Here is an 11275-nt window from a genome sequence, read left to right as displayed (position 1 = left end):
TCATTTATATGTCGATTCGTCAACTTTCCATATTTATGTTGCAATATTCCATTATCACCTGCATATGATGTTTACATCTCTCAACTGATTCGATACGCAAGAGCTTGTTCTGTGTATGACCAGTTTTTAAATCGAAGCATGCTACTGACAAACAAGTTGATGGTGCAGGGGTTCCAATAATCCCGTTTTAAAATCAGCATATCGCAAATTCTATGGTCGTTACATCTTCGCAAGCCAAGTGTCCGATTCGCTTACTCTCATCTACCCCTTGGCAGATTTAGTCGCGACTGAACTGCCATCTAATGGATCTAGCGAGTTATCGTTCTTGAGGGAACCAAATACTAACCAATCAGATAACGCGTTATAAATTCTGGTACATGTGTACGTTTACAAAATGGAGTTGACGGATGAAAAGAGAAAAGAGATTGAAGACAGGTTTAGCATAGAGTGTTTGAGGGGAAATCAAGTAAATGGGATCAAAGCGGTTTGTAATGGAAAGGATGTATTCGTAGGATTGAAGACGGGTAGCGGGAAATCTATGATTTACGAAAGCATTCCCGTCATTTGTCATGACGCTTGTGTCATAGTTGTGACAGCCCTTGTTTCCATAATGAAAGAACAAACGGAAAGACTCTGCAAGCTAGGTTTCACTTGTACATATATTGGAAAGGACCCAGACGACGATGATGTGTTACAGGAAGGGGGATTTCAGTTTATTTTTGGCAGTCCGGAGGCACTGGTTGGCGAGAAGAAGTGGAGGGATATGGTATCCAAATTAAGAGAGAAAATTAAAGTCATCGTCGTGGACGAGGCCCACACAGTTGTTCAATGGTAATCAAGCTTGTTTATGACACCCCTCCCCACCAACATGATAGTAAATGTTTTGTTAAAACACAGGTGTAACTATATTTACAAAATTTCACCCTTAAATGAGTCATTGTTTACTATTCCAATCTACCTGCATATATATACCAGGCCTCAAGTCAAGACCATAAACGGAGAATATATTCTTAAGTCTAAATTTCAAATCCAGCTACCTTTTGAAATAATTTTCATAAACAAATAATATTTTTAGTATATGTTTGCATTTGATCCCCCTATAAACCTGAAGTTTTACAAACATTTGTGCAAGATAAATCTTGAAATATAATGAAAATTTTGATTCAAGTTTATGGTCTTGGGGCTTGATAATCTGAGAGAGTTAAGTGAGACATAGCAAGGACACATTTTAAATATACTTAACTGTATTTTTTTTTAATTTAGGGGTGAAGGAAATGATCACCATAAGGCCTTTAGGGAACATTTCAGTCAAATAGGAGAGTTGAGAGCAATTTGCCCAGACGTCCCTATAGCTGCCTTAACCGCAACATCAGGTCCTGCACAGCGTCGCAAAATCACGAGAAGTCTTTGCTTCAGGACATCTGAAACTGTGATCATATCAGAGTCTCCCGATAGGAAAAACATTAAAATATCCTCAATGTGTGTCCCTAACAACAGTGAAATTGAAGATGTAATGGGTTGGTTGTTGAATGAATTTGAAAAGAAAAAGGAAACACTTCCAAGACATATAATATTTTCAGAATCAATAAGTGATGTGTCTAAAATTTATGCAATATTTAGAAAAAGGATAGGAAAAAGTGAACATTATGAAATGTTTCATAGCAAAACAGTAGAAGGCAGAAAAGAATACATTAGGTCAGATATGACAAAAGATGGAAAAATTAGAATTTTGATATGTACCAATTCGGCAGGCATGGGTGTAAATTTCTACAAAGTACATAATATTATTCATTATGGCCTCCCAAGGGAAATGGACACTTTTGTTCAACAGATGGGTAGGGCAGGCAGGGATGGAGAATTTGCGCATGAACTTATTATTTACAAATTCCACAAGGGACAATTAAAACGAGTTGAAGAGGAACTTGTTCAATTGGCTAAAGATTCAAAGTGTAGACGAGAAATTTTGTGTTCGTCTTATGGATGTAAACTTGAGAAGGTGATTCCAATGCATATGTGTTGTGATGTCTGTGAAAAAAGTTGCAAATGTGAACTTAACTGTACGGACACCCATCCAGCACTGTTGTTTGAATTGCAAGAAGAAAATACGAATCATATGAGCCGAGATGTCAATTCAGCTGACAGGGTACTATTAAAGCAGAAACTAGATGCATTACAATTTAAACTGTCAAATTTTTCAACACTGATGAAATCAGAATTAATTCACGGTTTGTCTAATGATGTTATACACTATGTTGTACAGCATGTTGAACAAATTTTTACACCTGAAAATATTTTGAAAAACTGTGCTGTATGGTCATATGATGTTGCTAACCAAATCTCAAATGTTATCAATGAAATATTCGGAGATGATGTTATGTACAGTGTTTTAGATACTGATACTGAAGACGAAGATGAAGGTAACTATAATGAATGACATGTAAGTACATGTATGTACACGAATCAATCTAATTAAAATTAGATCCTATGATCCGCTCATCTACCCATGTGTAGCTATAGTAGATGAGCGGATCATAGGATCTAACTTTAATTAGATTGGTACACAAATTGTTATTTAGCACTGTCAGAAAACATTTTGTTAATATGTTAATGCAATAAAATGAGAACAACTGCTCTTTTTTTTCCATTTCATTATGGTTGCTTTGACTTGCATCAATCTATACTGCATATACAATGTACAGTATTTAAATGGCTTCATAAGACAGTCTCTCCTTTTGTTTACTTAACCATTTGTGTAATTCTGGGATATTAATTCTGGAAAACAGATCGTTAAAGTTTTTGAAATTGTCATATTTTCTACCAGGAATGTAATCAAACACACTGTCAGCAGAGAGTTCAGTCACCATAAGTACAATGTCTTTGTCCATTGAAGTGCTTGAACGAGTGGTCCCCGATTTCTTCATGCCAGACTTCTCAATTAAATTTTCCTTGATCTCATCTTGTATTTGAAGAGTCAAAGCTGCCTTCTGCGCACTTGAAAATGTCACATTTGCTCCCTGCGATTGCAACTTTGATATAAGTCGATGGACTAGAATCTCTACCAAATTATCATTCGGAATGTTATGCCCACATCCACCTTTCATATTTGTTGTGCAGTTCCATTTGTACTTAAATGCTTCCCTTGGACTTAGGAAGCAGTGATAGTTTGCTAGAAATCTGAATAGCCATAGTTGGTATTTTGTATGATGTGCAATCCCTGAGAGAAGCATTTGAAATTTGGAATTGCCCATAATTCTATTTCCATCACCCAATTTATAAGCGTCACTTGTGTCTCTAAGTAGAAGAGCACATTTCATAAATGATGCTCTGTAAAGGGCCACTCGATCATGATCTTCACCAGCTTCTTGATCTTGATGATGAAATTCCCAATCATGTTCTTTTTTAAGATGATTTTTAAGGTGTCCCTGCTTCTTGTATGGGCGCCGACAATCAACACAGTGGTATAATCCCTCAGTGGCATCAAACATATCTTTGATTTGTTGCTCTTGCATATCCAGTTTCTCAGAAGCATGTTCCAAGGTGTGCAAATCTATAAAACAGCTTAAAATCTTAGTTACCATGGTTACATATGAACAAAGTTTCTAGAAAAATAAAGAAATTAAAGAAGCCCATAGTTACATGGACTTGTGTTTGACAACATGAGACTGTTCAGTATTTACTATTTAAACTGTTTCTATGCTCAAATAACTTTTAGTTTTGTAGAAAACTAAGTATGCAATTAGAATTTAAATTGACATCAAAATTTGTTAAACAAAATGATTTGATTCCTATAAGATCTGTGCAGTTAACAATGGCTCTTCGGGTTCATAATCACTTTATTAACTTGTCAATGAGTTTAAGGAATATTTCTTTAAATTCTGATATGAATCACCTTCACACTTCTCAATTTGATACCAGAAGATTAGAATATAGTAATGTAGCTGAAATAGAGTGATCTCTTTTCAGAGTAACTAAAATGAAATAGATGCAAATTTAAATCACCTTTGTCACCCAGAACATTTTTAGGTCACCTGAGTGGCCGAGTCACATATTGCAATTGGTCTGCATCTGTCATTGTGCGTTAATAATCTAACATTTTCAACTTTTTGATAACTACTAATCCAATTTTTTTCAAATTTGGTATGAAGCATTTTTGGTACAAGGTGGACATAAATTGTAAATTTCAGGAGAGGGGGGGGGGGGGGGGGGGGCGGGGGGGGCATGATTTTAACAAACACGATTCTGCACTATCTCAAGACACTTTCATATAAACTTTTCTGGCCCAGTGGTTCTTTTTAAATATTTTCCCTATATATTTGCATGTAAAACTTCTATCCCCTATCGTGGTCCCAACCTACCCCCAGGGGCCATGATTTTAACAAACTTGAATTTGCACTATGTCGGGAAGCTTTCATGTAAGTTTAAGCTCTTCTGGCCCAATGGTTCTTGAGAAGATTTTTCAAATGACCCCACCCTATTTTTGTGATTATCTTTCCTTTGGAGGGGGCATGACCCTTCATTTCAACAATCGTGAAAGCCCTTGATCCAAGGATGCGTTTTGCCAAGTTTGGTTGAAATTGGCCCAGTGGTTCTGGAGAAGAGGTCGAGAATGTAAAAAGCTTATAGGACAACGGGTGATCAGAAAAGCTCACTTCAGTTATCAGGTCAGGTGAGCTAACAAAAACTAAATGCATATTCATGTAGAGCAGGGAGGCCTCTACCAAAGCTGTAAATTTCATAATTCCTGGGGTAGAGGTAGATGGTTCGAAATCAGTCATATTGTGTTAATGTTACCTATTTTATATTATGTAAATGTAGTCTTTCATAAGTTTAGGCACTTTCAGGGGCATTTAAGTTTAAAGAATATATCTTGTTTTATACTGTTCTTGAATAAGAGTATCCAGAACTAGAATTTTTTCCAGATTTTATAGTCCTGTGATACTTTTAACAAATATTCAGATGATAAACAAGGCCTGTGGACCTTGTTTGTAGATTAAAATGAGCAGCATACCGTTTTCCAGATTGATGTACTTTTTCTGTATTTCTGATGCGATGTTAGCAATGAACTGCATCTTATCCTCTGAAGAGATGGCCTCAAAGAGAATCTGTTTGGACTGTGGTTCACATTCAATGCTCTCCATTTTCAAGTGATGCATACAGGCACCAACAATGAAAGCATCTAAGCAATCATCAATGAAAGCAGAGTGTGCTCTAAAACATACACAGGGTACATAGTTATTATTTTGTAAATAGTTTGAAACAGCAATCAAGGAAATACACAGCATAGGTTAAGCCATAATATATCAAATCAGAAACCCCTCAAAAACCAGCACTCTTACAAAAAATTTAAATACTGGTGTAGTATAAATACTATAAATTTATACTATCATATATTATTAAATACTATAAATACTTGAAATATTTGACCAGAAAGGGCATCTTCACAAGCCAAGTGTCTGATTGGTTTGCGAAAATGCAGAAAGGGATGAATGCCTCAACATAGATGTTTTCATACCTGTAACTTTCGATAACTCTTTCTGCTCCTTTAACATCAACTCGATGAACAATGTTTCTCAGCTGGGAAAGAGTTCCCCGGTCATTGGTAGATGAAGCCTTGTAAAACTGCTGGTAGAGAATCTGCATTAAACAATTGAAAATATTGGTTATTCATAAAAAACATTTCATTGTCTTCATTTGAATACATGTATAATTCTTAATTTTACAATCGATAATCTAAATATCCAAAAATACATAATTATCAATATCATTTAAATGGCATAATTTAAAAATTAATGTTGTTGGTCATTCAACAGTACATCTGAGAAGAAAACATGCAGCATTTTATTCAATGCATGTTATTCTAGTAAACAACCTAACTATATTAAAACTAAAATCAAATGTAATACAACATGCAATAAAAACAATAAAATTGAACATCTACAATCTAATTAAAATCTAAATAGCTGCTTAGAATCTGCTACCAAAGCAGTAGCCAATGAATTTTTAAGGACTAAAAGCTCCAGAAGACACTATACAATGGTAAAACAAAACTTGTAAAAAAAATGTCTAACTGACATATTTGAAACCTTGAACTGTAACTTCAAATTGAACGTCAACAGGGAGTTAATTTGTTATCAGACATAGATTCATCATTCTATGCAGTCCTTCTGGCCTATGTATGACACCTGCTATCTGTTCAAAATCTGTAGCTCCATTTAACATAGCTAACTGTGCAGAATATGCTCTTTCATTTGTAAGAACATCCCCCCCCCCCCAAATACTTTCTTTCGGATGACATGTGAGTGTTCCTCAGCTGTATGTGGGACATAATTCTCATGAATATGCTCCAAGATACTGATCATATCTTCATTTTTATTTTCACTTTTGTCAAGTAGATCTATTATCACAAAGTCAGATTTCTTGGATAATTCTTGCATGTGAGAATGTTCAATACACTTGGGAATATATGCACCATATTTTTGAAAGCAGGGAAAATATTTCACCAACACCTTCATAATATGGTGAACAAAATTATTTTCTAGGGACCTGCAATCTTCAATACTTGGAATGAATATGCTGTTCTCAGCTTCTGATATGGATGTAACAGGGGCATCTGTACTTAAGTTAGGGTTTAAAACCCTTCTCTGCAAACCAACCATTAAAAACCAATGCCAACTTTGTCGCTGCTTCTCTTTGCTCATATGAGATGGACTTTTCATAATGTCGAAATTATCTCCAATGATTTCAGACGGCACGCAATCCTCACCTGTATTTTCTTCGAGGGCTTTCTTTTCTGAAATCATCAGTCGTTGTATGTGGTCAATTTGCCTTGCTATCAAATCAGACTTCTTCTTTGCCGCAGCAGATGGTGACAAACAAAGACCCAACTTGTTGAGAAGATTTATGCACTACAAAACAAAATTAATTTATGTTCTTCACATAATAGAGCAATGTTTTATTCAAGACCAAACAACACCATGAATGCATTATATTGATATATATGTAATAGTTTTCTAAATGCAATGAAGTGAACAATTACAATTTTCTTTAGTTTCAGTTAACTGGCTTAATAATCTTCACCATTGTACCTCTAAATTATTCACAAGCACACACAGGTTTGTGTACGTCACGTGTGACAATGATGTATTAAATTTTGCATAATTACCTCATCCGTTGCTCCACCATTATCCAAAACTTGAGTTACTGCATGATGAAAGACAGACATGTGCATAACTCGATTCTTTTGGATAACAGCAGCGATCACTGCCACTGCAACATGATTATGGGGATTGAAGAAACCAGATATTATCTTATACAATAATGGGGAATGTAACTGTAGCTCCAAATCCCATGACTCGAAGTTAATCGTGGCTAACTTGTCACTTGATGTCTTTCTAAGACATGACATAGTCTTGGTAGATGAAAGCTTCTTCAGTTCCTTTCTGAGATCTTTGATCACACAGTTATGGATATTGTCTTGTAAAGTGGAATTGTAGATTACTTTGGATGTTTTCTGGTGGGATTCACCCCTTGAAATACATCTAATGATGTTCTGTGAATCTCCAGCAGGGATAACTTTGGATTTCAGCTTTTCTTTTGGACCTCTGTATACAACCTGTTAGCGAATCATTAATAATCCTCATTACTTAAGCGACTATAACTAGAATCAGCATATATATTTTCACAAGAAATTTGATTTGTATCCGATGAAATTCTGAGACTTTTGAATACATAACCATACCGCCCTAACTATACATATAATTTTTTTTTTAAATTGTATGTTGGATAAAAGGTTATATCCACTACTTCCATACAATATTGAAAAGATATAGTTCTTTAAAACCAAATATATTGGCTTAGCATTTCTTAAAAATCATGACAACTGTCAAAAGCTGCAGTGAAATGCAAATAGACTATAAAAAATATGAAATTTAGTGTCCGGTTTCAAAATCTGTTTTGTCCTGTGTACATGTTTACACGAAATATCAATCTATTTATGACAATGTATAATAAATCATACCTTGATTTTACTGGGAGAGAAAAGCTGAATGTTCACTTTCTTCCTGTCTTTGTCGTCGGTCACAGGATTCGATGATGATGTTGGAGTATCCGTCAGCTGAGTGGACTTGGATTCAGTGAACAGCTATTTTACTTTCCTCGGTGTTGGCGAGTGAACAATTAAATGTTTTTTGGATTTAGGTGTACATACTTGTTGTACGCTTATATCGCCCTTGTGCTTCAAGCGTAAATCGCGTATCAAGTCATGCCTTTCAGATTTTAACTTTTCTAACTTTGTTTTTATGTCGTATTCGATTTTACCCAGTCTGTTTAGCTTATTCCAACACATACCGCAGATGTAATTCCCTTTTTCGTCATTTGGGTGAGGAATCTGATCTATTATTTCTAGCAGTTGATCATACACGCCAAAGCTTTCTCCAAAGATCGTTCGTCTTTGTTTTTTGGGCAAAATTCCATGGCAAAGGCGACAACACGGGCTAGACATGGAGGTCGCCATTACTCAAACCGAAAGTGTATGTATGGCGCGATCTGATTGGATGCCCTGGAAAGTCAAAGCGCGATATTTTGAAAGCTTAGAAACTTGACTAAATCTGCCAAGGGGTAGATGAGAGTAAGCGAATCGGACACTTGGCTTGCGAAGATGTGGTCGTTATAACGATCTAATTTCCCCAATACAACCTATCATTGAGTCAAATGCTGTCTGACGTGTTTCATGCCAATTGTTAGGCCGTTCTTGGTACACTGATTTTGACTACTGACAACTCCGTTTACCTGATCAAGATATAGGGCTGGCGGCGGGTGTGACCGGTCGACAGGGGATGCTTACTCCTCCTAGACACCTGATTCCACCTCTGGTATATTTAGGAGTCCGTGTTTGTCCAACTCTCTGTTTTGTGTTGTTTATCGCCTTTCATAGTTATAACGACCATAGAATTAACGAAATGCTGAAAGAAACACTTCAATATTAACAAAAATAATTCATTATTCTGAAAACACCAATTTTCTTTCAACAACTTCATTGTATTTGAATTGAATTTACACTAGCGCATGCTTCTCAAATTTGCGCTTTTAAAAGATTTCAAGTAGAACCCTACCGATCGTTCCTAGATTTAACTTGTTGTGAGCAGGTGAATTGTCGTTCTGACATGGGGTTGATACTATGTAACAGCTCAAAGCATCAATTAATGAAATGCTCTTTACACAAATAGAAATCTGATTAATGTAAACTGTAGAAGTAAATATAACTGGTGAACATGAGATGATAGCCTTTCTGCTTCCGATTTCCATTTCTCATTAGAGGTAGAATCTCCAAGTATTAATGACTTGCATGAAGAAGAAAATATCTCGGCACCATTTACTAGTTCCTGTAAGTGCAAGTGTTAGCACTTGAGGCTAAGAACTAATTTTGAAATAAAAGTCCGCGAAATTTATTCTGACTTATATCGTCTTTGGTAATCTTATACATTTTCGTCCAGACTTATTAATCTCCAGAGTTTTCCCATTAGTGGTGCTGATAATGCTTCATTTCTACATGTTGCGTGTTTGTTTTTATAATCTATACATAAAAGAGCGAATAGCAAATTGTTTTCTCTTGTTAACGTTCAGCTGTCGAGAATAAGAATGTTTGATGAACAACAAATAAAAACAGCCAATCCTATCTTTTTCTTTATGATCAGACAACTTTTCCATTTCAAAGAATAATTTCTTTAAGAACAGGTACTTCAGACAACCTGAATAAAAAAAGCGAAGACAAACAATAAATCGAATTTTACATTTTCATGAATAACAAATACTTTGAATACGAATTTCCAGTTTCTCTGATCCTTTTAATTGATGCTACAGAAAATAGAAAGATATCAACTTTCTCGTGTCAAGAAACAAAAAACCAACGAAAATCTGTTTACTCGTTATCTCAGGAAGTTGATTTTTCCTCAAGTTTCCTTCTTAAAGGAGAACTACAAACAAAGCAACCTATCTTAAAAGCATATTGAAAATATTGACCGCTCAAAATAATGATTGATGCATTTTGTTCAAGTCCCGTTCGAGAGAATTTTTCACTTACATCAGGACGTCATCAGCTCTAGATGAAGTGCCAAAAATTGTTATCTCTGCATGGGACTTTCCGATTGCGTTGCGAAGCAAGCACCCTTACAAGCAGGTTATCGCGACCGTTTAATTATTAAGTTACACTAAATACAGGTACACATCAATTACCATTGCATTCATTTAATGTTGAAAATTATACCGGATTTTGATGTTCTGATATGATTATAAAGGACAAATAATACATGTATAACTCTTGCCAATGGACTGAAATTTGTAACAAACAACCAATACAATCGTGAGAAGGGAAATCATTACTATTGTTAAAAACTCGGGAGTCTAAAATATTGGATTGTCACGTCACATTGTAGAGATATTGACCCAATGATAGGTTATATTGGCAAACTAGATTGTTATAACGACCATAGAATTTGTGAAGTGCTGACTTCAAACGAGACAGTTGAAACCCCTGCACCATCAACTTGTTTGTCAGTAGCCTGCCTCAATATTAAACTGACCTTACGCAGAACAAGCTCTTGCGTATCGAATCAGTTGAGAGATATAAACACCATATGCAAGTGATATTGGAATATTGCTACATAAATATGGGATATTGACGATGCATTAGTATATTGAATTAATACTTATTATTGTGTTCTCTCATGTAATATTTAACTTAATAAAAAACAACTTGAAACAAAATGTGTTTGTGAAACACAAATGCCCCCGATATTTACCATTTAGAAGTTAAGACCAATGTCTTTTTGTTAAAAGTAGGTCAAAAGGTTTAGTACCATCGGAAAGGTCTTGTCACAAGGAATACTCATGTTAAATATCAAAGCTCTATCACCTACTGTTCAAAAGTTATTAGCAAGGTTAAAGTTTCAGACAGAATTACAGACAGGACAAAACAATATGTCCCCTGATCTTCGATCTCGGGGGCATAAAAAAGGCCCGATATATTGTTATAGACCCAAATCATCCTGATACATGTGTAACTACTGCGTTTCAAACAAAGTTGAATATCGCTTGATGTGTCACTACTTCGTGTTGGGAGCATGTGTGTTCGTGATGTTAATCAACAGAAAGGGTACATTCCAAAGAAAAACATTGCGTGGTATAAAGCTGATGAGGAGCTACATGAATATATGCTGGCTTTATTCGAACTAGCATTACTTCATTTAAGAAATAAGATATCATTTTTGAATGTTGTTGG

The 11275-nt window shown here is 35.4% G+C and overlaps 2 protein-coding genes across 2 annotated transcripts; one reads left to right on the top strand and one right to left on the bottom strand.

The window, feature by feature from the left end:
* The first annotated feature begins 229 nt into the window (after nucleotides 1-229).
* On the top strand, nucleotides 230-2628 carry LOC125670700 (uncharacterized). The gene is made up of 2 exons (XM_048906040.2): nucleotides 230-831; nucleotides 1264-2628. Exons 1-2 carry the CDS (start codon nucleotides 395-397, stop codon nucleotides 2432-2434), a joined length of 1608 nt encoding a protein of 535 aa, XP_048761997.2. The 5' UTR covers nucleotides 230-394; the 3' UTR covers nucleotides 2435-2628.
* A 4-nt stretch (nucleotides 2629-2632) lies between these two features.
* Nucleotides 2633-7405, bottom strand: LOC125672248 (uncharacterized). Its single transcript, XM_056161226.1, has 5 exons — nucleotides 7163-7405; nucleotides 6764-6790; nucleotides 5513-5634; nucleotides 5009-5208; nucleotides 2633-3547 (listed from the first exon to the last, which is right to left on the bottom strand). Exons 1-5 carry the CDS (start codon nucleotides 7403-7405, stop codon nucleotides 2703-2705), a joined length of 1437 nt encoding a protein of 478 aa, XP_056017201.1. The 3' UTR covers nucleotides 2633-2702.
* Nucleotides 7406-11275: the final 3870 nt, after the last annotated feature.

The sequence above is a fragment of the Ostrea edulis genome, chromosome 4 (genome assembly GCF_947568905.1).
Source record: "Ostrea edulis chromosome 4, xbOstEdul1.1, whole genome shotgun sequence".
In the NCBI taxonomy this organism is placed as follows: Eukaryota; Metazoa; Mollusca; class Bivalvia; order Ostreida; family Ostreidae; genus Ostrea; species Ostrea edulis.
This window is presented reverse-complemented; position numbering and strand designations above follow the sequence as displayed.